The sequence below is a fragment of the Tauraco erythrolophus genome, chromosome 3 (assembly GCF_009769465.1).
Source record: "Tauraco erythrolophus isolate bTauEry1 chromosome 3, bTauEry1.pri, whole genome shotgun sequence".
NCBI lineage: Eukaryota > Metazoa > Chordata > Aves > Musophagiformes > Musophagidae > Tauraco > Tauraco erythrolophus.
This window is the reverse complement of record NC_141467.1, coordinates 52417848-52443572: the sequence shown is the minus strand read 5'-3', so window position 1 is coordinate 52443572 and position 25725 is coordinate 52417848. Positions and strand designations below refer to the sequence as shown.

The following is a 25725-nucleotide window of genomic DNA, read 5'->3' as shown; positions in this document are numbered from 1 at the left end:
TCTAAATTTTCAGGAAACAAGACTTCCCTTGGCATGGATTCTCTGAATACCTGCTCTGTCAATGTAAATGAAACCTTTACAGTGTGTAAACATATATTGTCAGCACATGTTAGGATATATGGGAATGATGGAAAATTTTCATTGTTATTTGGCTTTATGCCTTTGCTATTCCTTAGGATATCTCCCTGTGAAATGCTAAAGCAAATCAATCAATTAAGCAGGTAGGATGGGGACAGTGTCAAGTGATACACTTTCTTCTATTTTTCGGCAAGGCCTGTGATTTCAACCTAAGAGGATTGTGTGTTACTTAGTGTTACAGTTAAATTGATAAGTTTTAAGTTTTCTTTCAGGAATATGCCATAACCTCACCACCAGCAGAACATACCACCAACTCCTATATAAGTACGACTGGAATTAAATGGTCCTATCCACCAAATTTTTGTATATCTACTTCTTTAATTCACACACACATAAATATCTAAAAAATACAATAATAGAAAGTACAGATACTTTAAAAAAATAAATATCTGTACTTTATATTCTTTTCTTTTGGTTTAATGCATTTAAATAGTTGCTTTATGACATCTTTTTAAAAAGAATTCTCACTGGTTGAACTTCACTCTGATTGTACGCTGCTTCAACATTTTATTCTATTCTAGAATGCTACTTTACTCTTAAATATATTAGAGTGATCTTTGGCCTGCCTGCCTATGTAAAAGCATTACCCTGCCTGTCTGATACTCTATGCTCTTACTCTCCAAGCGCAAGTATGAAACTACATCTCCTGCTACAAAAAAATAATTTAAAGTATATCCGGAGAATCCTTCATAATCTAGTGGACAGCAATGGTCTTCACCTAGGAGAACTCTGTGCATAGTTGTCATCCAAATTTAGAAATAACAATGCTTATCTCTTTATCAATAAGTGAGATGGGTATATAAACAGATGCAAATTAAAGGGAAAAAAAGAAATATTGGATATCGTAGTTTAAACACGGAGGAAAACGTGGTGCTATACAATTAATACCAAAATTTAAGCAAACAGTTAGACTACATGGTTTCCATACCTCCAAACTATTAACAGTAGATATGTTTCATATTTAATACAGCTTTATTACAAGTAGATATAACCATTATTGCCAAAAGAGAAAGACTATATAAAAAAATCCAGTGCAAAATAAAAGCACCCTACAAAATCTGCATTTCTGTTCCCATTGACAGGCATTTAGACCTTGCAAAACAACTGATTTCAGTGACTTCAAAGCAGTTACTCACTGACACAAAGTTTAGGCAGGATTTGCTGGAATTTTAGCTGTTGACTTCAAAGAAAAAAAATGGGAGATTCATTGTCTGACAGGTGCAAGAATTAATACAAAATGTATTAACACAATATGAAACAAACATACATTAAATAGTTTTGTTTCCTGGTACATCAGATTTTCAAATTAATTTTATAAAATTTACATATTTAGTGAAACAATTTATCTATCATTGTGGAAAACACAGTTCTTTATTTCAAGTTTATATTAACTATAAATATCTAAGGAGAGAAAAGATACTCTTCAAGTTGGCGTGCCTTACTTCCCCACCCTTTATGTCTTCTGCTCTTTAGCTTTTGGAGAAAACATCACAGCATAAGGCTGACGTCTTTTTGGACGTTGACAGGGAGCAAGATCCTCTTTAATATATCCTTAAAAGAATAAGAAGAAATCTGAGGTAAGAAATACAATATAAAAACGTGCATAATTTTAGTTTCATTTTTTGTTTACCCTCAAAAAATAATTTGGTTTTTTTTTTCCCCCTTTTGTGTCAACTAGTTCTCACTTGACAAAAAGTTGGAGATCTCAGGGTGCAATATCATTAATGAAAACACTCAGCTGCTTTCTCATAGTTGACTGCATAGTAATGCAACAGACAGATAATACTTAAGAGAATAGAAACTATGAATTGTTCATCTATTCAAAATAAAATTGCATTTTCCATCGTCTTTTCTACACAAGATTTTACATAAGAGTAACGAAGCACGTAAGTACTACAAATTCATTTGACTAATAAAAAATACTTTTAAAAACTTATTTCCTAGTCATACAGGGGAAACTTCATGCACACGTGCTTTGTGTTCATAACGGTACATCCCTCTGTTAAAGGGCATTCTTATTTGTTAAAGGCTTGTCCATCTGGAAAAAGCCAAGCATGAACCTATGGATCAAACACACCTTGAAAGCTCTTTGATAAGAGAAGCATATAGAAAATTTCTGTAACATGCTCAGCTTAGCTAAAACTGATAGTAAGCGGACATTTTATGCAAATCAGTTCTAGCACCTGGCTTTTGTCAAACCCTTACTGTTTATCAGCATTAACATCCACTGAAGTCAAAGTAGTAGATTCCTATTTCATAGTTGGAAAATACTGACTATACAACTCAGTTATTTAAAAAAACCCAACACAAACCACAATTGGTTCAAGATACCAACAAGAAGTAGAAAATACATCCTCTGTATCCCACTACTTCAGAGTGACAGCTGCAATTGCTCATTAAGGAAACTCTCTCTAGTGTGTTTTGGTGTTCTTGCTGCACTTTTGTATAATATGGCTTTTTACCAAGAAAGATCTAATTGAAAGTTGCCTCTGATATGCTGTTGAGGACCATTAAGAACTGAACTGCTCTTACTCTAGCGGAACAAGGAGACAGCCAAGAAGCTAATTTTTAACAAGGCTGCAAGTAGATTCCGAATTGGTAGTAACAGACAATCTCCTTAACAGGATCTCTCAATCACTTGAAGTTATAAATGGACATGCCTAGATGATTTGTTCATCTTGAAAGATTAAGAACCAAAGGTAGTTCTGGAGTGGTGAGAATCTCTCATTACTTAAGGTAAAGGAGGAACGGACTGGCCTCAGCCCAACCCCATCTAACTGGATACACAAGAGAGGAAAGAGACAACTCACAAAGGAAGTGGTGATTCAGCAGCGATCCGGAGGTGCTGGCTAGCTGAACTGAGGGATTCACTTTTCCTTATGTGAAACCATTTTCCTGAAGCCTAACCAAGCCCAAGAAAGCTTAATGGCCTGCAAATTCTCTGACTAGCTTAGCTCTTTGCAGTGGATATTTAAGAAGGGGGAACTTGACTAGAGGTTCAAGAGCAAATTTGACATTTGTCGCCCACAGTGCGCGGAGGTTCGAAGTTCTGAACACTGTGACTGAAATAAACACATTTCTTGGAAACACAACTTCAAATTTAAATAAACTCAACTCAGTATATCTTGATTAAGCAATATGATTTGCACTATGGAAGTTATGTAAGTCCCTAAAAATCAAGGCTCCCTGTTAAGGATGATACTGCAACACTATCACACGGGAACACATACACATCTCCAGCTACATTTTCTTATGCCTGACCTGAAACTATTACGAGAACAGATAAAAATAAGTGAAGATTAGTGCTTCACAGCTAATAACATACACACAAATAAAGATATAAGTAACTTAAAGTTCATATAGGGCTTCTTAACTCAAAGTTTCACCACTTCTGAAGAAATGCACATATAGTACATTACAAACTCACCATGTTTTAACATCACTAGTAAAAACTCATGTTTATACCAAGCTCTAGGATTTAGAAGAATTATTTAGAAAACAACAACCTTCTATACAAAGAGGAGTCAAAAAAAAACCCCAAAACACAACATAACAGCCTTTGAGTGTCACTAAAAAGCAGGGCATATGTATTAAAAACTATTTAAGCACACTCTACCTTCAACACTTCCATTATCATGTGGTATTATAGAGCTCTAGAGATACAGACAAAGGACATCAACATCTCTCCTCAGTAAGTACAATCTCTCACAGCCTTTGCCTCTGAAAACATTGACCCAATTCTTGCTTTCGTTAAAAAAAATGTAGGGTTTTAATTAAATTCTATGAGAATCCCAATTATTTCTGCCTTCTCTGTCTAGGGTTTAAGAAAGTTTCCTAATATTCTCCTCCTCTTAGTAGTACAAGAGCTGCTAAAAAAAGACAATACTTATTCAAAATAATGGCTGCTGATAAGTGAACAGATCTCAACACGACTGGGTGAGAAAGCTGCTTTATGAACTAGAGATAATGTCAGGGGAACATTTCAGAAAAAAATAATCATCTTTTAAAAGTGCTTTGCAAGCATTTTTTGCACAAACCTCTTTCCACACAAGTTTGGGTGGAAGGAAATCCAACCTCCCAGAAATTTTCAGGAGTATTTGGAGGAATGTAGCGAAATCTGTGTCTTGAACAGGAAGCTAGTTTCTTTTCTCTCTCTTCTTCTGGAATGTCTGCATAATACTGAATGTTAGGGGGGGGAAAAGAAAAATCCAAGTTAACTAATTCACACATACAAAGCAACTGCTTTACACAACGACATCATCAATCACTGTTTATTAACACGGTTACCTAAAAATAATGTTAAGGATAGCCAAGAGTAGACATTTGTTATCCAAATGACAAACACCTGGCCATTATCCTAAAAGCTTACCAAGTTTACAGATTAAATATAACCTTAGGGTGGCAAATTTGTTAGCTTCCTGTCTTTTAACACACCACAGGTACAAGGTTTAGGCATGTGTACAATTACTTATGTCAACAGTTTTAATGACTGATTTTACAAAGTGAAGTAGTACAGGTGCTGAAATAGATCGGAATTTTCTAATAAACTAAGTTTCAACTCACATTTACAAATACAACCAAAAAGTGAAAAATACACTACAAAATCCATGCTGCAGAATTATTTCCAGTGTCTAAATTTACAGTAGTAACAGCACATTTAAGTCAAAAGGCTTCCTACTTTATTAGCCTCAAATTAGGAGTAAATAAAGAGCTAGTTTAACCAGCTGACTGACACTGGGACTCCAGTCACCACTTGCCAGCTGGGCATTCTCTAGAGTATGTAGTAAATTGGCTAGCTACTCTTTCATCCCTGTCAGCTGTACTGGGGCCTGCAACGAGAAAACTCTCCAATCTTTTTTGCTGTGTGTTCCCATGAGTAGCATAGGGATTTTTCCTGCAGTTTTCTACTGTTTTATTTCATGATTCTAGTTGGCAGCTCCTAAAAATAGCAATCTGGCACTTAGATATTACAGAGTGCCAAAATATTTTCAAAGTGAATGCACTGTTTGATTCAAGTGAAAAGCTAACAGTCACAGTCTGGATTGCACAAGAAACTTGACCCTCATAGAAGTGGTAAAGCAATTCTACTGAAATAATAATGTTACAATTCAAAAAGGCAAGCTAGAGTTTTAAACCTCATTTAATTAGCTGGAAAGTGATCTAGACTGGGGAAATCACGAAAGGAACAGAATACCTCCGTCAACAGAGATTACCTCCTGTCCCCATCTACTGGCAAGATTTCAGAAAATCTACTTACTTGGAGTCGTAAAGTGCACTAATATATTCCTTTTTGCCTACTAAATGGCAGTCCAAGTATAAAACAGGCATAAAAAACTTCCTCCCAAAAAATCATGAGATATAATCGTTGATGATTATATAGAAAAGAGTAATCACAGCTCTGAAAATGTCAGTGACAAAACTGCAGGAACTAGGAAAAGTAGACTCGTTTCATTTTGTGATTCTGTAGCCTGTGGGAACTATAACTCTTCCTGAAACTGAGGTACATTTTCTTCCCTCCCAAAATCAATTCAGATTTCTTGCCTTCTACCAAGTGTGACACCAGAACATATTCTGCTCTCAAAGCCCTTATTAGTACAAGAATCTGATCTAGTAACATGTGGGTCTCCTGGTCAAGAACATAGATTCAGGTTGTTAGTAGGTTGTACCCAAAATTTCAGATTACTGGTCTGTCTACTACAAAATCCTGGTACGCAGGATAAAAATCAACTGCCAGTTCCATAGATAATACTCAGGAATGGTTATGAGCCCCTAGTATAAGATTCTCCAAAATGAACTGTGTATAAGCCCAGGATGCTCTCACAATCTTGACAGCAGAACCCTCTTCAGTCACTGAAATTGGAGACACTTAGTTTGAAAGTGTTTGCCACTGTCTTATACGATGTTCCCTTAAACGTATCAATATCAGATATCAGTGGTTTGAGGATTGAGTCAGACAGAGTAGGGTCACTTATGCAGCTGGACTTCAGAGACCCAGCTGGGAAAACATCTGTGTTGCTCAGTTAAAGATCTACAGACTGACGAAAGAGGAGGAGCAGGTAATTATCATCTAGTACACATCAATTTTAACTGCCAGAAGTTAAGAAACAACATGGTGTTAAGTCAACAAAATTATAAGAATTATACAGTATCTGTGGAAACCAAAGAGATTAGTAGCCGAGTCTTATTTAGGGATAATTAGCAGTGCACCTTATGTTTGTCCTTTAAATACCCTGGAATTTTAGAGATTAGCTACTTAAAGTTTGCAGTGTGCTGCATTTTTTTCTTAAATTAAAACATTTGATTGGTGAAGAAAATCTATAGATCGAACACTGAAAAATACAGTTTTGTAGGAACAGAAAATAAAAAATCCAATCAATAATATGTATTCCAAAGAAATTAGAACTTTTTTAAAAAAAAAAATTAGCTTGTTTGGTAATCTATTAGGGTTAACAAAGAATAAGAAAGTTACATATATGCCTGCTAAACAGCAAAAAGAACTCTCAGCTGCTTTCTGGATGGATTTCACTACCCACAGCATTTTCAACCCCCATGAAACATTTGAGCTAGGCTTTTCTGTGTGTGAAAAGATACGCAAAATCTCATCCTGCAGTGTCTTCACTGTAAAAGAATTGTTTACAGAACTCAACAATTTGCAGTCTCAAAAAGAGAACAAACCCTTAAAATGTTCCTCTCATTAGTTTAGCACAAACTTACTTACAGAGCAATTTCTTTAACCTAAATGTATATAAACCCACCTGACTGATTCTCCTACTTATCTAACGTGTAGTTAGACTTAATAACACCACTAACAAATGTTACTTATACAAGCTACCACTAACTCCTGCATACAATTTTTCTCTGATGGCATCTCTAAGTCATAACAAACCAAAACAAGACCTCTTATCAAAGGTTCTACACTGCAAAGCGAATGAGATGCTTCCACAAAGCCTTAAGGACTTACAAAGGACTTTGGTATCAGTCTGCTACAGCATGTGCAGAAGTTCAGTCCCTCACATCTCAGAATGACAGGTAACTCTCCCCACTCACACCGCTTGTAGCACATGGCTAGAAACAATTTACTGATTTCTACCACTCCCTAAATATTTCCTTAGACTTTGGAGACTTTTCAAACCCATGTGACTAACAAGTAAGCCAAGACTTTTTTAAAGCATCGTTTATGCTTTGTCTAATACTCACTTCTTCCATAGGTATTTTCATTCAAAACTAGTTCATTATGGTGCAATAACACAGCCAAGCATTCCATGCATTCCAAGACATTAATCTTGAATGGCTTAAAAAAAAGAAAGACTAAAAAAAAAAACACCTCAAAACCCACAACAAACAAACTTCTCTGAAGTTCAATGTAGAAACCTAATATTGTAAAATTGAAGCTGTAAATGTTTCCATACATAGTCACCACTCTAACTTGCCAGAAACTAGATTTGCTGAGAGAAGATCTGTAGCTTACAGAGACAGGAAATTAAAACATTTAACACAGGGCTCTTGGGACAAGAAATAGACTGAAAGTTTTGGGGTTTTTTGTTTTGTTTTGGTTTTTTCAACATTTTGTTTTCTTTCAAACTTTTTAAAAGAAACATATTTTTGAAAATGGTATTTATAGTTGACTGTAAAACTTAATTATTTGTATTTAATGAGTTTTAGCAAAGCTATTTTTCTGGGATGTGTTTTTGTTAAAAATATACTCTAATAAATTTCTTCAGCTAAGTAAATGTAACTTGACTATAAAGTGAACAGCAGAAGAATAGATGAAAAATGTTGGTTCTATATAGATGTGGAAATTAAGTTAGAAGATTCCAGAGAATCCATCATTATTCAGTCATCAATCCACACTTCTGATGAGTTATAATGTATTAGATCACTGACTAATTACCTCCAGCCTGAAAGTTTATTAACGACCACATGAAATATGTCCTTATTACACACGTAATTTCTTCAATATTTTATCTCAATACCAAGTATCTGAAAGTGATTTAGTAATTTGAAAGGGAGGAAAAAAAACACGACATGAAACCTAAAATTTCATACTTTTAAGCCTGCTAATGTAAACATTTTTTGCATGCATTTGCACATATATACGCATTGGCCCCTATGCTGGTGCAGTTACATGAAAATGTAGGTACCCCAGAAAACAAGAAAAACCCCCAACAAATCAAGATATATCTATGTATAGGTACAACAGGACATAGAACTTACTTATTCCGGTACCTGTAAATTTCAGTAGAGCTTTTGAGCTCGACTTTAGAAACTTGTAATCATTCTCTGACTAGCTAATGTTTTTTTTTATTAACAAAAATCTTACTGGAACCGTGATGTGGGAAGTTTCTATCACATAGATACACACACTCAAAAAAAATTAAGACCTTGTAAGTTGTATGCAGTTACTACAGTTAAAAACAGACCAATCAACCCCAAACTTGGTAAAACAGCTTTGTTAAACATTTCTCTGCTACTGTAGGTACTGATGATGATGCAACCAGATTCATAATTTCAACAGCACTTTAGCACTTAGATACTAGCAGAGTTAGGAGAATGGAAGACTGACTAAATTTTAAAGCACTACTTACTATTTCACATTCCTTACAAGTATGGCCAAGTAATTTCCTTCTTTCTTCTTTTTTTCTAATAACCTCAATATGAGGAAAATCTAACACAGTATTCTTTCTGAAAAACAAAAATGTTTTCACACTATAGTACATTTATTTCTTCTACATGTCTTGAAACGTCCAGTTTTTAGAATACAATGAAGAAGAGTCTAGAAAAAACAAAAATACCAGAAAATGCCTGTAAAACCCAATCATACTGCATTTCATAACTGAACAGGACTATTTTTGTAACTAAAACAGTTACAGGATTTTTTAAATGTAAGATGAACTTTTACATAACCAGAGATATGTGTCTCATTATTCTGGCTTTTCATAGTGTGGAAGTAATTAATAGATTGAAATTACCCAAACACAGATATCCTGTAGACTATTTATTTTGTCCAAGACACAGTTGTGCTTGCACCCATCTCTGCAAGAGGAATGTATGTTGAGGTTCAAGAACAGAACAGGTTCTTTTCAACTCATCTGCTCTCAGAACACTAAACAAGTTTTCCTCGACAAAGAAAAATGCTGAATTAAAAAACCCTAACAGCTATTTAACTGAAGGGCTTGGTATCATTATGAAAGATTTAGACTACCAATGACGATTATACAGAAAGGCAACAGAGGAAGCACTAAGAGGTACAGTTGTTAAACGTTATTCATTTATTGCCTAGAGGAAGGGACAGCAATGCCAGAGAAGGAAAGGTTTTTATATGTACAAGCAACCCATAGACTCTGCTCAAACTCATGCATGACCACATGCCTATAAAGAAACAACATGGAATACAAAATACTGCTTTTGATAAAACTATAAAAAGCAGAAGAGGCAATCCCTTCTCTTCAGGAAACATGACAGACAGGCATCTCAATGTATTTTTTCCCCCCCTATCCAGCTTTTATGTAAGGCTTTTATCTAATTTAGTAGATCTTTTACCCGTGCATCGTCAGCCACTAGTATGTTACACACAAACACATTTGTTTTAGGGAAGAACAAGTTCCCTATAGGGAGGATGTAAAGAGTCTTAAAATGTCTATACAGAACAAACTAAATTACCTTTCATCACTTTTGAAATATGGCTCCACAAAAGCTTTCTGCTTGGCTTTATCTTGTTTATCCTCATGTTCTGTAAATATACATGCAAAACAAAAAATTATATGTCATATAAGGTTAACAGACTGCCTGGAAAATCACAGAATGTTAGGGATTGGAAGGGACCCCAAAGGATCATCTAGTCCAATCCCCCTGCTGGAGCAGGACCACCTAGATCAGATCACACAAAAACGCACCCAGGCAGGTTTTGAACATCTCCAGAGAAGGAAACTCCACAACCTCTCTGGGCAGCCTGTTCCAGTGTTCTGTTGCCCTTACTGTGAAGTTCTTCCTCATGTTTAAGCGGAACCTCCTATGTTCCAGCTTATATCCATTTCCCCTTGTCCTATCATTGGATGCCACTGAGAAGAGCCTGGCTCCATCCTCATGACAGTCACCCTTTACATATTTATAAACATTAATGAGGTCCCCCCTCAGTCTCCTCTTCTCCAAGCTAAAGAGACCCAGCTCCCTGCAAAATGACCCAGATGCCTGTAAAATTATTAGCCAGCTATTAAGAAATACAAAAATGTCATGTACATTCAGTCTGAGACAACAGATTCAAGCAGATACTAAAAAGAATACAGAATCGGTTGAATCAGTAATCAAAAAGCATTTCTGGAGCAGAAGGAAAATAGCAGGGAGACAAGTAAAAAAAGATAAGTAGAATAGTAAAGGAAAGGTTGCTTAAAATACAAAATGCTGCAAAATCTTCTATAGAATCTAGGATAGGGAGAAGAAAGGAAGCAAGTAATCTGCAGACAAAAACTGTGTTTCCTGTTAGAGTCACTTTGCTGTACAGCTCCTATGCCAACTTTCATTACACATCCCATATTTGTATCATGTCTATATAAATGAATTACTAAAATAATTTTCAGATTGGTTTATGTTATGTCCTTACAATGAATAAATTTTCCCCTGAATTTATGAAAAATGAACTGAAGGTTTATTTAGCATATTTGTTCCTAGATAACAAAGTCTGATTTGAAATCAACTTTTCTAGTTTAACCAGCCTAAAGACGAAACAAATTATATCCCACTCTTTAGTTTCTCGCTTGCTGCTGTTATTCCCTTATCCTGCTCTTCATCATGAAGAGTTTGTTTTTCATCACATGCAGAAGGACTATCTTCTGGTAGGCAGGATTCATATTCTTCACGGGTTGTTCGATCGAACATCTCTGTTAAGGTATCATTAATTTTTTTTTCTCCTCCTATTATAAAAAGGAAAATGAATGTCCGAATCAGCCTCTCAACAATTTAAGTCAAGAAAGTGCATTTTGATTGAACATGTATCAAAAGAACTAACGTTAACTTCCTGCTCCAGTGCCGATTAACTCTACATCAGCTAAACATTTATTCTTTCTGCAACTTCTCTGTCAATCTTTCAAATGTGGCCAATGCTCATTTGTTTTTCATAAAGATACCTTGATTCTATTTCTAAAGTTTGACTAACTGCTAAATCTCTTTGATGTACCTTTAATCTTAATACTGGATACATGAATTTTGTTTTTCCTGTAATTACGGAGTTATCCAAGCAGAAGGAAATACCTTTTGTGGTTAGGAGATAAACTACGGAAATGTGATCAAGTTGCAACAGCTTAAAAAAAACCAAAATACATCATTAAAAGTCACTGCCCTGCAGCCACAATTCACCACATACCATACATTAAATGTGATATAAACACATATAGATTTATTTTAAATACACTAGTTCTATTTATGTGTCATTAAAAATGAAATTAGTCATCCCATGGAAAGTCTGATATGATTATACAGCAAACTTTCAAAGCTGTTTGTTGTAAGAGTGATTGTTGCAGGTGAGAGCAGAACTATTATATTGTTAAGTACTTAACTCTTTAAGCACTGTAAAAGCATAGCTACTGGCTCTATCGGCACAAATCCAATCATTTTCCTAAGCTAAAAAAAACCCTCAGCAACAACCATTGATTCTACTAGGAAGCAGACTGATCTTTGTAACCTATAAAAACACATCAGTGCTTTTTTTATTGCAAACCATTTTCTACTATCTATTCGTACAGGGGAAAAAAACCCATCCTTTACTTTCTCCTGCTCCTCAAAAAAAAAAAAAAGTAAATGAAAAGGAAAAAAAAAAAGTCTTACTTGAAATGCTTTCCGGGTTTTGCTCTTGATTTTTCATTTCTGATAACACTCTTTCACTAACATATGTATAATCCATATCAACAACTTCCCCTCCGCCTCTTGACTGAGAACCACCCTAAATAAAAAAAACAAACATGACACTCAGAAGCAACTGGTGTAGTCAGTGTCACTGCTGTATATCAGAAACACTTTCACAACAGTTAGTGGCATCTTTTTGGACACGTTCTGTGATTTTTTTTCTGCAGTAATGTCTGCACGATAAAGACAAAATCTAGGTAAGAGAATAACATATTCCGAAATTCAAATACAAAACTTGCAACTGGTGGATTACATTACTTGATGGGCAAGAAATTCCTTAAAAGTTTTCATATTAAATTCTACAAAGATAAAAAGTAACAGTGAAACATACAGAAATTAAAAACTGGTCAAACTATTATAGTTTAAGATAGCCTTCAAGCAAGACAAAACAAATAGACTTCAGGAAAATTCTCAGAGATCCTAATATCCAACCTGCACCCAACTCAATGATAACAGTCATTATCTGCACATTTTCTGTTATTTAACACAGAGATACCACAATGAATATTTTCACATTAAAAAATATGAAATTTAGAGCATTTATCTTTTTGTCTTAAAAGAAAGCCAAAACCACATCCAAACACACCAGTTTCCTACTGAGAAGCCACCTGGCTGAGTTTATCAAATACAACTAGACAGTGGAAATATTTTAGGATAACTGTAGCGTACTACGCATAAACAAACATTTTAGGAGTGCAAACAAATATTAAATGAGTTGAGTTTAGATTTTTGTTAGAAAAAAGTGTCAAATATAGTTGGGAGAATATTATGAATAAAGTTCATGATACTACCTTTGTAGGCTTTTTTAAGTATAGAACATGCAGACTTTTTACGTAAGTATACCTTTGTATCAATCACAGTAACATCCATTTTGTACTGTGAAAGGTCAGCTCCTGGGTCTATGCTCCACTGAAGGTTTTCTAAAGATGGTTTGTCTTTCAGGTCTGGATGCAGAGAACATAAGAAAAAAATTCAAGTAATCAGAATCCAATTTATCCTACAGTGTGTAAATTTTAAGACAGCTTTCCTTTTATCAATGCATTTTTGAGTTTAGGGATTGATTTTTCTCAAACATGTTCATTTGGTGTAAATCATATTTTGTTTGAAGAATTAGAAACACATCTTTTAAGTTTTTTGTCATATTCACGGAGCACACCACTCCTTTGTGATGGTATGAGGTACGTAATACATAAAATACTCTTGCAGGTATCTCTGTACTGCATAAATCAAGTGGTATTAATACTGGATAGAAAACATTAGATAAGAATACGAAAGTCAGATCTTAAGAGTATGAAAGAGTACAAAAGTGTCTAGTCATTGTTCCAGAGACAGCTCTTGATTTATCTGTGAGGTAGAGGTTTAGATTCCAAGCTACGTGGCCACACCAACTACTGACAGATTTTTTTTTAAAATTGATAATGCAAGTATTCCTAAATAAAGTATGCAGTGTAACAGCTCAGCTAAGGAGTACAGAAGCAGGGACTCTACACTCCCAGTTTGAAAAATAAGTTTTCAAACTTGGACTACTTCACAGGAAAGAAGATACAACTTCTAGGAAGAGTACTTGGCAGCATCTGTTCATTACCAATAAAGGTACAAATTTCTTTAACAGATCATCAGGAATCATTAAAAATATTAAGAAAATGACTTACACTTAAGTACAGTTTTCAAGCATTTGATGTAAGATAGTTTAAACTCAAACTTCCTGAGATTTTATTTCAGTGTCTGTTATTCACACGCTGCAGTAAACAACAATGCTAAATAAACAAGAAAGAACAAGATTCCTAGCCTGTTGAGTTTACAGCTGAATGCCAATGACATTTATTATATAGTGGCAAAAGAATGCCAGGGAGATACAGCTGGAAAATGTGGGGGTGATCTTGAGAAGCCCTGAATAGAATGAGACTAAGTTAGAAGCAGAACTGAGAAAGTGATTAAAGTGGGAGAAAAGAAAATATAAAAAATTTTATTCAACCATAGCACAGCCTGTGGGGCCAGGGGAGTCAAAAAAGGAACATTTTCATCAATTTACCTTGTTCATTTTGCAGTGCTTTATTTTTTGATAGTCTACAAGGGTTTGGTTGAAGTACAGATGCTGGTTCAGACTCTCCATGTCCTGTCCTTGTTTTCTTTCTATTTGGTACATGGCCACTGGCAACCTAACAACATATTGCAATTTTACTATTTCCCAAAACTTAAATATAAGATTTCAAAGGAGAAGCAAAAAAGTCAGAAAAGCATACCATCACATCATCAAAAAGTTGTTCTGTCTCTGCAGAACTTGGCAGTGATGCAGTTTTGAAAGGAGGAACTACTTCTTTCATTTGGATCTGTTTTTTCTTATCTGGGAATGTTTTTCCCAGCACTGACTCTTGTACATAGGATTCCTCTTGTAAATCTCTGCCAAACAAACAGCTCTCATTGTTGGCATTTTGGATGGATGATGAACCTTCAGGAATGGGCTTCCCTAGCTGTGAAAAAATGTCATGCAGAGTCACTTGTTTCAGTCTATTTTTACAGGTCTCCTCACTTCCTTGTTTTTTTTCTTGACAACAAGCTCCAGAGAAGCGATCGGAAAGATCCAAGGGCTTATCAACTGTATGTTCCCCATTAATATGCTGAACGTCTGATCGAAAGGGCATAGAGTTCTCTTTGTTGAAGGATGTTTTTTCACAGCCAATTGCACGCTCATCTTCAGCTTTCTTTCTCTTAGCACACCTGCTTTCTACCTGCCTCTGGTGTACGAGAAGGAAATCGCTCTTGATCACCTCATTTTTAGCTGCACAAGTGTCTCCATCACAGGTTACAGTCTCATTAGTATTCTTTTTCACAACCATTTGCCTATTGATGGAGGCCTGGCTGATAACTGAGTTGACTTCACTTCCAAGATTCAGTGGTGCAACAAAAGCAACATCTTCAGATTTTGATCTACTTTTATGAGATCTGTAACTGGAAGGATTGTTGAAGAGATTGGTTTTGAAATTAGGCTTCAGTCCTGAATCTAAAATACAAGGAGCATGACTTGTACTTGAGCTGTTCTTCATACTGCTAGAAGCTCCAAAAACAGGAGAAGCTACCTGAGAATCCCAATCAACATGTGGTGGAGTGTTCTGAGATGGATCTGAAAGACTGAATACAATGAGAGATGAGATATTTTTCTGGTGTACATAAGCAGGCTGGGAGGACAGAAAGGGATATATAAAAATTCTAAGTTTCCTATCAGTGATCTGCTTTAAAGCTGTCAGAGCTGCTGGTATTAGCTGAAAATGGAAAGGAAAAGGGAAATTTTTGGTCTAGGAGTAAGTACTGTTGCACTTAGAGCTGTAAAAGGCAAACAAAACACAGACCTCGTGCTTCATTTTAGTATGGTGTGAAATTCTGTTTTGCATTCAACTGAGAACCAAGGACAGAATTAAGCCTACCTAGGAACCTCTTCTACCAAAGGACTCCCTACTTGCCAATGCAGTGAAACGGAAGAAAGTGAGAATGGTTGCAACAGGAGTGTGTCTAGGGTCTTGGATAGATTTCATAACCACAATAAAAGATTCTCAAAACTTCTGCAAATGGAGGAAAAATGGGCAAGTTTCTTTCAGGTACTATGTTTTTTACTTGTCATCAACAAAACATACATTTAAGATAACAAATAGGCTAAAAAAATATTTAGTCTAGACCACAACATTCTGAGGAGAGTGGGAAGGGCAATGGTCAACCAGAATGACATCTAGTCAGCAGAGAAGTTTTATGATCATTTTCTTTCCCCAGCTCCAGGCTCCTTACCCCCAGGTTTATAGGCCTCACAATAACAAAAAGTCAGTGAGGAAGGGACTGTGTACATAGAATGCCCAAGTCAGAAGTTTGAGAACGAAGCAAAAGTCCACAGTTTTGCATTGTATCAGTTCCTTTGCTTCTAATGTTATTTACTTGAAAGAGGCCTGTATAGTATGAAAATATTCATTTCCATGTTTGCACTTTTAAAGCAAACTGCTGTAAGGTTTTAAATTCTAGTAAAACCAGAACTTCATATAATCCTGTTTAAAACAATATCATTATAACCAAGTGGAAACACACCCTAAATTGTTGTCACCGTTTCTTGATTGAGAAGCTGGATGTTTTCTTGAGTCTTCAGACTGCATGCTCTCTGAGGCCTGGTTCATAACACTATTAGTGTGGGGAGGACTCAGTACACTCTGGGACTCCTTGCAAATGGTGAAGAAAAACAAAGAAAGGAAATGTGAGAAGATATTAGAATTAAAAAATTAGAAATATCCTAGGTTTGCACATAAATACTCTGAAGACCCATTCAAATTGAACCATTCAAAACTCCGAAAAATAATAAAAGTTAAAAGTGGGATGAAATTTTGACCAGCAACTTTAAAGAAACCTATAGAAATTAAAAAATTTCATAATTCAAAAGCATATGCACAAAAAAAAAAGTCTGCACACTATAATTTTCACTGTAGTTACCAACCAAAACCATCAAATAATCTCACCTGAGTCACTAAGCAATCTCATCACCAAATAATCTTTAAATTTTAGTGTCTTAGACTTGATTACTGCACAAAGAGTTTGGCAGACCCAAGGGCTTCATCCGCTGTCTTAGTCAAATCTGAAAGTCACATACACAGCAGGAACCACACCCCTACCCTCCTCCCCAACCCCCGAACAGGTCAGCACAGTTATCTCCTCTTGCTAGAGCAATTCTGTAACGAGTAAGCAAAAGCAAACCAAAGTGAGCTTACTGGAACTCGGAATACTTTTGCAGAAATTTAATACAAAAGAGAAAAATACTGTTTTCAAAAACAACTGGCACAAAAAGCTGATTATATGAGAAATTTGGGAAGACTACTTACAGATTCCTCTTGAGCAGCAAGTCCAATTGTTTCTGCCACAACTGCAGCCAAGTTAAAAGATGGCTTCGGAACAGGATAGCCTCCCATCCTTGTTTTATCTTTATGGGTAGAAAGAAGCTCACAGTAAGCTACACATACATCGTAATATTTTACTCCACTCACACAGATGGTACAAATACAGAACTAAAAAGATTACAACGTAAAATTGGTAATTATGGAAATAGTTTGACCTCTGTCAGATAAAAAGCATATCTGGAAGTTGTACACAGAGAAGAGGGGCAAAAGAATTTCTGACAAGAGCTAACTGATGTATCATCATAGAGAAATATGCTTCCAATTTGAATACAACTACCCAAAATTAAAATACAAAGACAAGTCAATGTAAAAGTTGCTTTTCAAACTCCCATTCCAGGGCCTGAGGAGTCTGAGAAAAGCATGTAGAACAGTGATAATGTATATTTATAGTAAAATGCTTTTGCTGCAGATTTCCTAGGTGACACTTATAATTATTCTTCCTGTGTTTTTATTAGGAAGACAAACAGATGAGTTTCCCTTCGTTCAGGTGTTTAACATTATTCAGCTTATTAAACTGGGGCACAGTAATATGATGGGAAAGCACAAGAACTACAACCACCACAATCCTAACCTGCACAAATAATTCCAAAATGATGATTCTCACAGCCATTTAGTCAAATACTTCACAGTAAAAAATATCAGGGATGCAGAAAGTTCTTGTCAAAGAACTGTTTATGGAGAAGTACTTAAAGACTTGTACCAATTCACAATTGCAAAAAAGGGAATAATTAACAGAAGCACTTCTCAATGTTACATACTCATGTCAGACAGTAAATGCAACTCCCAGAATATTTTAATCTCCTGTACAGTTGGAAAATCAGATTTAAGACCATTGGGTAAGTTGCCTAAAATATAAGATATCTGCAGTAAGAGCTGCACTGAGCTCCTTTTTATTTCTTGACTCTAAGCCCTGATACTACGCCACTAGATCATGTATCTAATGGCACACAGACAGGCATGCAAGGCAGGCATTTCAGCAGCAATTCTGTGATTAAACAAAATATCCTTTTTCTGGCTCCTTTGTTTAAAGAGATGAACCCTCGGTTGTTAATGAATCCTCAGTTTTACAATATTTTTGCCTTAATTTTAAATGGAATTCAAACTAAATCTATTAATACACTTACTTGGTATAGGGGACAGTTGTGGATCACAGGTGTCTGCTACTAGTATCTCTTCTCCGTGGTGACTGTTCATTTGTGTGGAATACAGTGGAATTTTTCCTAACTCTAGGAGAGGATGTAGAAACATTTTCACACAGTGAAATTAGCTGTCCTGTTGTGATAATTTTGTGCAGATACAGATCATGATCCTGATCTTAAAAACAGTTGAACATGAATTTTGACATGCCAGTAGATCCAGTAATCTAAACACATCTGATCACTTTTATTCTGAGGTATCACTATGACAAATTAGTCACAAATATTTCATATTCATCTTTTCTCTCGCAAATATGAGCCCAGCCAGCCAACCATAAAACAATACTGACACATAATTACATCACTTTCTATACTGACCACATATAAAGTATGTATTCAATCTATATTTGGCCTGTTAATATGGCAAAAAAACTACTAAAGAGTAAACCACACAAGGGAATAGTTTTCTGCATCAGCTAAAGCAATGAGAAGGTGAAAAACTTGAGATCTGCATCATGACCAACTTTGTGCCACATAGTCCTTTCTATCTGGACACCAAGAGCTTTTCATGGCCATTAATTATGTAGGTATTTTCAGCATTTCTCACACATTTTAACTTTGGTTTAATTTAGTAGGTCAATTTTTTATTCAGAAATGTAGAGAAGTAGGTATGTTTAGAAAGGAGAAACTATTCACAGCACTAAAATTACATACGCAAAAAAAAAGGGTGTGAATAATTGACCCACCCTCTTCACTCCACAGTTGTGCTATTTTTAGTCTCGTAAAGAAGCTTTTAGTCAAGAATTATATTTAGATTTAATAATATATTATTTAAAATGCCTTTTTTTTATTCCACAAGATAAATTAACACATTAAGAGCACCTGGATTGTTTATCATACTTCCTGTGTATCATTAAAATACAAGTCCAAAGTCCCTTATTTCACAAAAAAAATTTCTTATAGTTAAAATACATCAGCGCTGTTTCTGTAACGTTATGGAATGAAGACTGGAAATTAACTGTGCACAATACTTCTGGACTTAGACACAAAACAAATGTACACACTGAATCAGTACTAGAAAAAGAAAGATAATGTAGCTGCTAGAATTAGGTATCTATTAGTTTCAGTAATATTACTTTAATGGCAGAATAATTGCTGAATGTGGCAAAACATTTATTTGACTCTCCACTAGGTGGTGACACAGCTGTACGCACAAGTTAAACTCTGTAACAGTTTTCTAGTTCGTTTGGAGTTACAGAAGACATTATGGGTTGGAAAACTTATATTTGCATGTGTATGTGGATGAAGAAAAGTAGGAAGTTGAGAGAAGCTTTGAGCATATCCCTGATATAAGTTACTGCTAAAGACATTTTTCCCTACTCCTATATTGTAGCATAAATGGAAAAAAGCCAAACAAAAAAAAAAAATCACAAGACTTTTTTTTGTTTAGTTTTCACTCTTTCCAATCAGATTTATTAATCCACTTCTTCTTTAGCCCTTAAAAAAAATAAAATTAATTAAAAAAGCAACCCACAATACTCTTACCACTGTTGCTTTCCGCAAGTTCCAAATCTGAGCGTGTGTGTTCTGTGTATCTGATGTGCCTATTCTCTTTTTTTCTTCTCATACGATTAACCACAGAAAATGAAGAAGTCAGAACTGGAGAATCTGGAATGACTCCTTCTTCTAATTCCACTGCTTGTTGCTTTTGCTCCCTGGAGATCAAAGTAGGTGGTCAAACAAAACCCCAAGCCAGCAAGATGAAGAGCTTTAATTTTTGCAAGCAGGACCATCATATGGTTCAAGGAAGCAACACTTCAGAAAACACAGCCATCTCAATAACACGACAGTGTAAAAAGGTAATACTAAAACCCAATTACTAGATACATCTTACGACAAAGTCACAATTGCTCCATCAAGCCTAAGAATGGCGTACAACCCTAGCTCTTCACATTCAAAGTCAACATGTAACTACTGTGCTATGGAAGACTTTTTATCTGGAAGAAGCTAGGAACTGTAGAGTTTCTAACTTGTCCTCTGAAGCACGTGCTCCTTGAATGAAAGAATGCTGAAACAGATGGACTAGTGTTTCTCTCCCTGTGTAGAAGCCCCTGCATACCCCAGGAACACTGTCTTAAACACAAAATAAAAGCTTTTGGACAATTTCAAATAGTAACAACCAGCACTCTATTCAGAGCAACCCCTCTTCAGACAATTGGATTCTACTCACCTCACAAAGGTGTAAAAAGCAATGCAAACCATGTAAAACAAGTCATGTGAAACACAACGTGAGTGATGAACTTTATTTTCTCTCACACTGTCAGCTCTAACAGCATGTTGCAGAGTGAGTCTATACAAATTAGTAAAAAATAACTGTCCTTTCTCTCCAAAAACTCTACTTAGACATAGCAAGGAAATAACAATAAACGGAGTGTAAATTTCAGTTAACTTACATACAGTTTGTTTAGTACTTAATAAGGGCACTGCTACTTGTCATATGGTGGTGGTAGTGAGAAATTTCGGAAGAGACAGTCAAATTAAAACACGAGGAAACGTAACTCGGCCTGCTTGCTCATCTTTCTGCAGTAGCACTTTTCCTTATGACTCTCAAGAGAAAACACGGGCCAAAAGATAATTTCCTAACTATAAAGAGAAGGATGTAAGGTTTTGATCCAAGGGAAGAAGAGGAAGCATGGATATATTTCTGCTTGCATTGAAATGAACTACAAGATCTTACATAAAATAAGCTAATAACATGATGGAAAACTGCAGAAGGCTGCCTGGCTTGAGACAACGAGCATTTTTGCAGTTAGACTTTTTACCAACTTTTAAATTTAATGACAAACATTGATGCATTGATGCTCTGAAGTCTTGACGAATCCTATTGTGTGATTTTGTCATTTCTCTTTTCTAGTATGTTTACAATGAAAACACCACAACTGGAAAACTTTATCATCTACTAACATTATCTTAAGAAACAAATCAAAACAAACAGTAAACCAAAACATTCATCCAGTTACTCTGCAAATTTAAGTTAGCTGTTAGAGTTCTCTTTAAATTTACTGGGACATGTGGCCTTGTAGGACAAATTAGCCTGTTATAAATGTAATTTTCTGTACCTTACTTTCATGCAAACCAAGAGGCAGTTCCTACATACCACCACAAAAAAACTATCAAATGCAGAAGTTGCCATACATACTATACATCGTAAATATGCAATAAATAATTTCTGAATCATGGAAACACTTATCTGAGACCCCAGAAAGATTTCTGCAGAAACTTCCTTGCTGTTTCCATCTATGAATAATGAAATTCTAATCTGATAAAGGATCAGATAATACAATTCTTCTAAAATTTCATTGATTTCATTTTTATAAAGGATTGTTAGATTTTTTCCTAAAATATTAAACCTTGGTTTAACAGTTAGTATTACATTGCTCATTCTCAACATTCCTACAGTGGCCAGAGATTTTTACTGGAAGCTGGGGATCAAACTAATAAATTTGGATGGATCTGTCTGGTGTCAATTTTTTTAATGTCACCTCCTAACTGCTGCCAAGCTGCACAGGACAACCATTGTTGAAAAGCAATTATATAGTGGGAAACATAGAAATTTGTTACTACTTGGTATTGAAAAGGAGTACTCCCAAGGTCATGAAATACATTACTCCAAGAAGATGCATACAGAGGAAGAAAGGATGATTAAGGTGCAAACAATGGGAGACAAACAAGAAATACAAAGGAATAGGATCACAGTCATTTTGAACGGAACTATAAGTTGTTTTTACTCCTCTATCAGCGTTACTCTCTGACAAAGAAAAAACTACACACAGAAAAAGCCTTACGTGTCAAGACCACACATTCTGCCCTGTTCCCCGTCATGCACATATGCAGCTTGTTCACAGACAGTAAAACTGAGATTTTCAGAAAAGTTTCAGATGATGTCAGACCACAGCTATACAGGAAAGGAATACTACCTCTGCCTTGCACAGTGCACTGTATCTGCATAATAACCATAACATTATACAGCACATTCTTGCTATCATATCGAATTACAATTTGACAGTCAATTTGTAGCTTATTATTTTTATGGTTTTCTTTTGAAATTTTTCAATTGTAAAATTATCGTAAGATTATTTTAAAAATTTATTGCAAGATTCTAGGACTTTTTGACTAGCTGACAAGCTACTTTTCTAAAGTCTTCAACTAGGAGGAAAGAATTGGGAAAGAGTCAACAGAGGAATAAACGAATGAGGCTTTGCTATGCACTGTGACCAGAATAATCTTGAACAATCATGGAGTCAAACAATTTACATGAAAAATTTATCTCTCTCTCAACTAAGATGCACACAGTTTAAAAAAACGCCACAAAACCAAAAATTCTCCACAACACAAAAGATGCTAGTTTTATGTTGTTATAGTGGCTTTGCCCAATCTATTAAAAAAGAGAAACTCAAGTTTCAAAGACTTAAAAGCTTATATTTATATTCCCAGACATTACTACTGAGGAATGAGGCAAGGGAGAGGAATATCCAAAAAACCTCAAAACTTACTCCAACTCCTTCTGTAATTGCTGGAGCTGTTCAGTTATCTTTTTATTTTCATCCTGTAAGTTGTTTTTTTCATTCACTGTGATTTATAGGGAAAGAAAAAGAAAAGAAAACACATAAATGCACATGTGAACATCATATCATATCTAGTTTTGTCAGGTCCTTTAAGGAAACAGACGCAATTCTAAAACATAATACTACACACCCTCTATGGCTTACCAAACTGAATTTTCAAGCTAGTCATTAAAAAGGTTGTAAAATGATATTTAGAGAAGGCAAAGGTGTCACAATTACTGGATCATAATATTAGTTCCACACATTCAATAACTACTTTCGTCCATGTACACACAAGTGAGACTGTGTTGTAAAGATGACCAAATTGCTGACTCAGCTCCATGGACAAAATTGCTTATGTTGAAGATAGCCTATGATGTATAAAGTAACTAGAATTTAGTTTTAGCCACTGAAGTGACCAGCTAATTGGAGATAATAGAAAAAAAAATCCCAATTTCTTAAAAAGTCACTTAAGTATTTTGGTATTTAAAAGAGTAGTAAGAAATTCATTTACTTTTCTTAAATTCCAATTCATTCGGCTTGTATTTCACACAAGCTTACTGCCTCACCTTCAGCCTTTTTCCATGCTCTCAAACTAATCAACGTAGTGATAGCTCCCCACTTTCCCATTCATTTCGCTTTTTATTTTCTTATTCTTATTTTTTTCTTGTATACTTTAGCTCTGGATTCCTCTTGACTGACCTTTTTTGCTGGTTGCAGGAAATACATGAATTGTCATATAGATCTCAACCCAAATCCATGGAAGACTACTGTTCTGTGAGTGTTCAAGATGATTTGTACCAAATAGGTCTCACTTTGATTTTTAAGGCTCAGAGATTTATTTAAAGATTGGTTGTACCTTGTTTGTTGTTAACCATTAAACTCAAAAATTCAGAATATTTTATATAAATACCCAATATTAATATTAGTATTAATACTAGTACATAATCTAATATTTCTGTAATTTAAGCACTGAAAAGCTACTTTTTGTCTGGTGTTTCACATGTTAAATCTCACTGAACATCTGCCTGTTCTTCATCAAGCAAGACAACCAAATGACACAAAATAATTAAAGGTGAAGATACCATTAACATTTTAAAATCCTGTCTGTATTTTTTAGCACTTTATGCAATCAGTCCTTCCGAACTCTCTTTATGAAGCCATTTGTTACACTATGCCTTCATGTCACCCAGAACAGTTTATTTTTTCCTGTCTCATTTGTACAACTTCCTGATTTCAAAATGAGCTGTCTGCAAGCTGCCTGGCATGAAGCAATTCTTTCGTGGCTTCTGAGGGTTATGTGAAGGTTATGGGTTACTGCAGTTAAACTCCAAGACCAACTACAGGACACAAGCTGGACGCAGGGAACTTCTGTTTGAACTTGTTACTTTGTGATCACCATTTACTTCGGAAGTCAGAGTTTCCTTAGGAAAACTGGCAAGCCATCATTATATGCTTTAGCTATAGGAATAAACAAAAGCAGTCACGTTTTATCTACAGTAGCTACTTCACACTGTAAGATTTTCCACGTCAGTTCACTTTCGGTATCAGCACTTTAATCTCAGAAGGTGGGTCAAATGACTAGTAACTGGTATGTCACGTATTTTCAGACTGTAGAATGAAGAATCCCCCGGCTGAACTTGGGGTTACTGAACACACCACATATAAATTATATTGTTACAGGAATTAATGAAGAACTAGTTTACAAAACAGTATGTTTTGTCTTCAGACTCGTAGATATAACTCACTAAGCTCAGTGATAAGTTTAAGATTCTGCTGCCGGATATTTTCAAACTCTTGCTGCTTCTTTCTCATATGTTCTTCGGTTACAGCACAGCGATCACATAATCCTGCTCTTAATCTACAATACAATTAAGAGAAAAAAGTCCGTCTTAAGAAAATATTGCAATACATGAAGCAGATGCCCACACTTAACTGGCCTTTCGAACAAGAAAAAACAGAAAATTTGACAACTATGCAGAACACCACTAAGTACTGTGGTTTTATATGTTGACATAGCAACGTTTTGTGATTTCCGAACAATCTACTACTACATGTACTAACATTTGCATAAATGACTGTAGGTACTAGATACTTCTAAATCAACATGGATTACTTTATTGAAGTGGAGCATGCTACACCTTGCCACTGAAAGCCTTTGTGAGGTGTTCTACTAAGGATACTGACGGATATAAACAAATTACCATTCATTATAAGTTCATTCAAGCAAATACAAAGAGGCAAATCATTTCAGTACATGTGATTACTACTAAATCTAAGAAGGATACATCACTGTCATTAAGCATAGTAATAAAATAAAAAAGACAAATAGAAACAATATTTGCTCTGTAACAAATACCAAGCAAATATGAAATGGTTTATTCCTATAGACACCAATACTTAGAAGTGGATCCAAAAGTCCATGGGAGGCATTGCCTCCATTGTCTCTAATGATTTAGATCAGCTGTTTAAAGCACATCCACTATCAAAAAATCACTTGTTATGATCACTCCGTCTTACTAGACACATTCATTCATGCTATGAAACGTATGTGCATTTCACAGGTGATAACTGAAGTGTATTTATTTCTGGTACACAACAAAAAGCTAACAGCACCAAAGGGAAAACCACACTATTTTGCCTGCTAAATACAGGACCGATTGGTTAGGAGTTCCGTGTTGCTGCTGCTAGCACATGAAGTAGCAAAAAAAAAACCAAACAAAAAACAAACAACCAAAACACCCAAAACACCCACGTTTCCAAGTTCACAGTTGAGTATTAGAAGCAAAAGCCATCTTGGTTTATGGGTATTTCAATATTGTGGAATTATGGAAAGAGTAAAATACTGAAATGTCTCTTCATACCAGCTCATCTGGCTAACTACGTAATAAACACAGTATTACCATCTCCTTATATTAAACCACTTTAAACACTCTTTTTATTTTCCACAATGCAAGTACTTCGTCTGCTAAGGGATTAGAAAAGTCCATCCACTCTGCAAATGTCTCTCTACCTATGTGGTATGGA

General features: G+C 35.4%; 1 protein-coding gene across 1 annotated transcript in view; it reads right to left on the bottom strand.

The window, feature by feature from the left end:
• Nucleotides 1-1591: 1591 nt before the first annotated feature.
• Nucleotides 1592-25725, bottom strand: part of RBBP8 (RB binding protein 8, endonuclease) — a 34440-nt gene continuing 10306 nt past the window's right edge. The window contains exons 4-18 of the mRNA XM_009978641.2: nucleotides 24447-24559; nucleotides 22648-22723; nucleotides 19640-19809; nucleotides 18083-18184; nucleotides 16884-16981; nucleotides 16102-16229; nucleotides 14277-15162; nucleotides 14066-14192; nucleotides 12877-12977; nucleotides 11956-12070; nucleotides 10875-11045; nucleotides 9799-9868; nucleotides 8724-8820; nucleotides 4176-4317; nucleotides 1592-1689 (exon numbers count right to left, since the gene is read on the bottom strand). Of these exons, the coding sequence (XP_009976943.2) occupies nucleotides 1592-1689; nucleotides 4176-4317; nucleotides 8724-8820; nucleotides 9799-9868; nucleotides 10875-11045; nucleotides 11956-12070; nucleotides 12877-12977; nucleotides 14066-14192; nucleotides 14277-15162; nucleotides 16102-16229; nucleotides 16884-16981; nucleotides 18083-18184; nucleotides 19640-19809; nucleotides 22648-22723; nucleotides 24447-24559 (2494 nt within the window). The remainder of the gene's footprint in view (nucleotides 1690-4175; nucleotides 4318-8723; nucleotides 8821-9798; nucleotides 9869-10874; nucleotides 11046-11955; nucleotides 12071-12876; nucleotides 12978-14065; nucleotides 14193-14276; nucleotides 15163-16101; nucleotides 16230-16883; nucleotides 16982-18082; nucleotides 18185-19639; nucleotides 19810-22647; nucleotides 22724-24446; nucleotides 24560-25725) is intronic.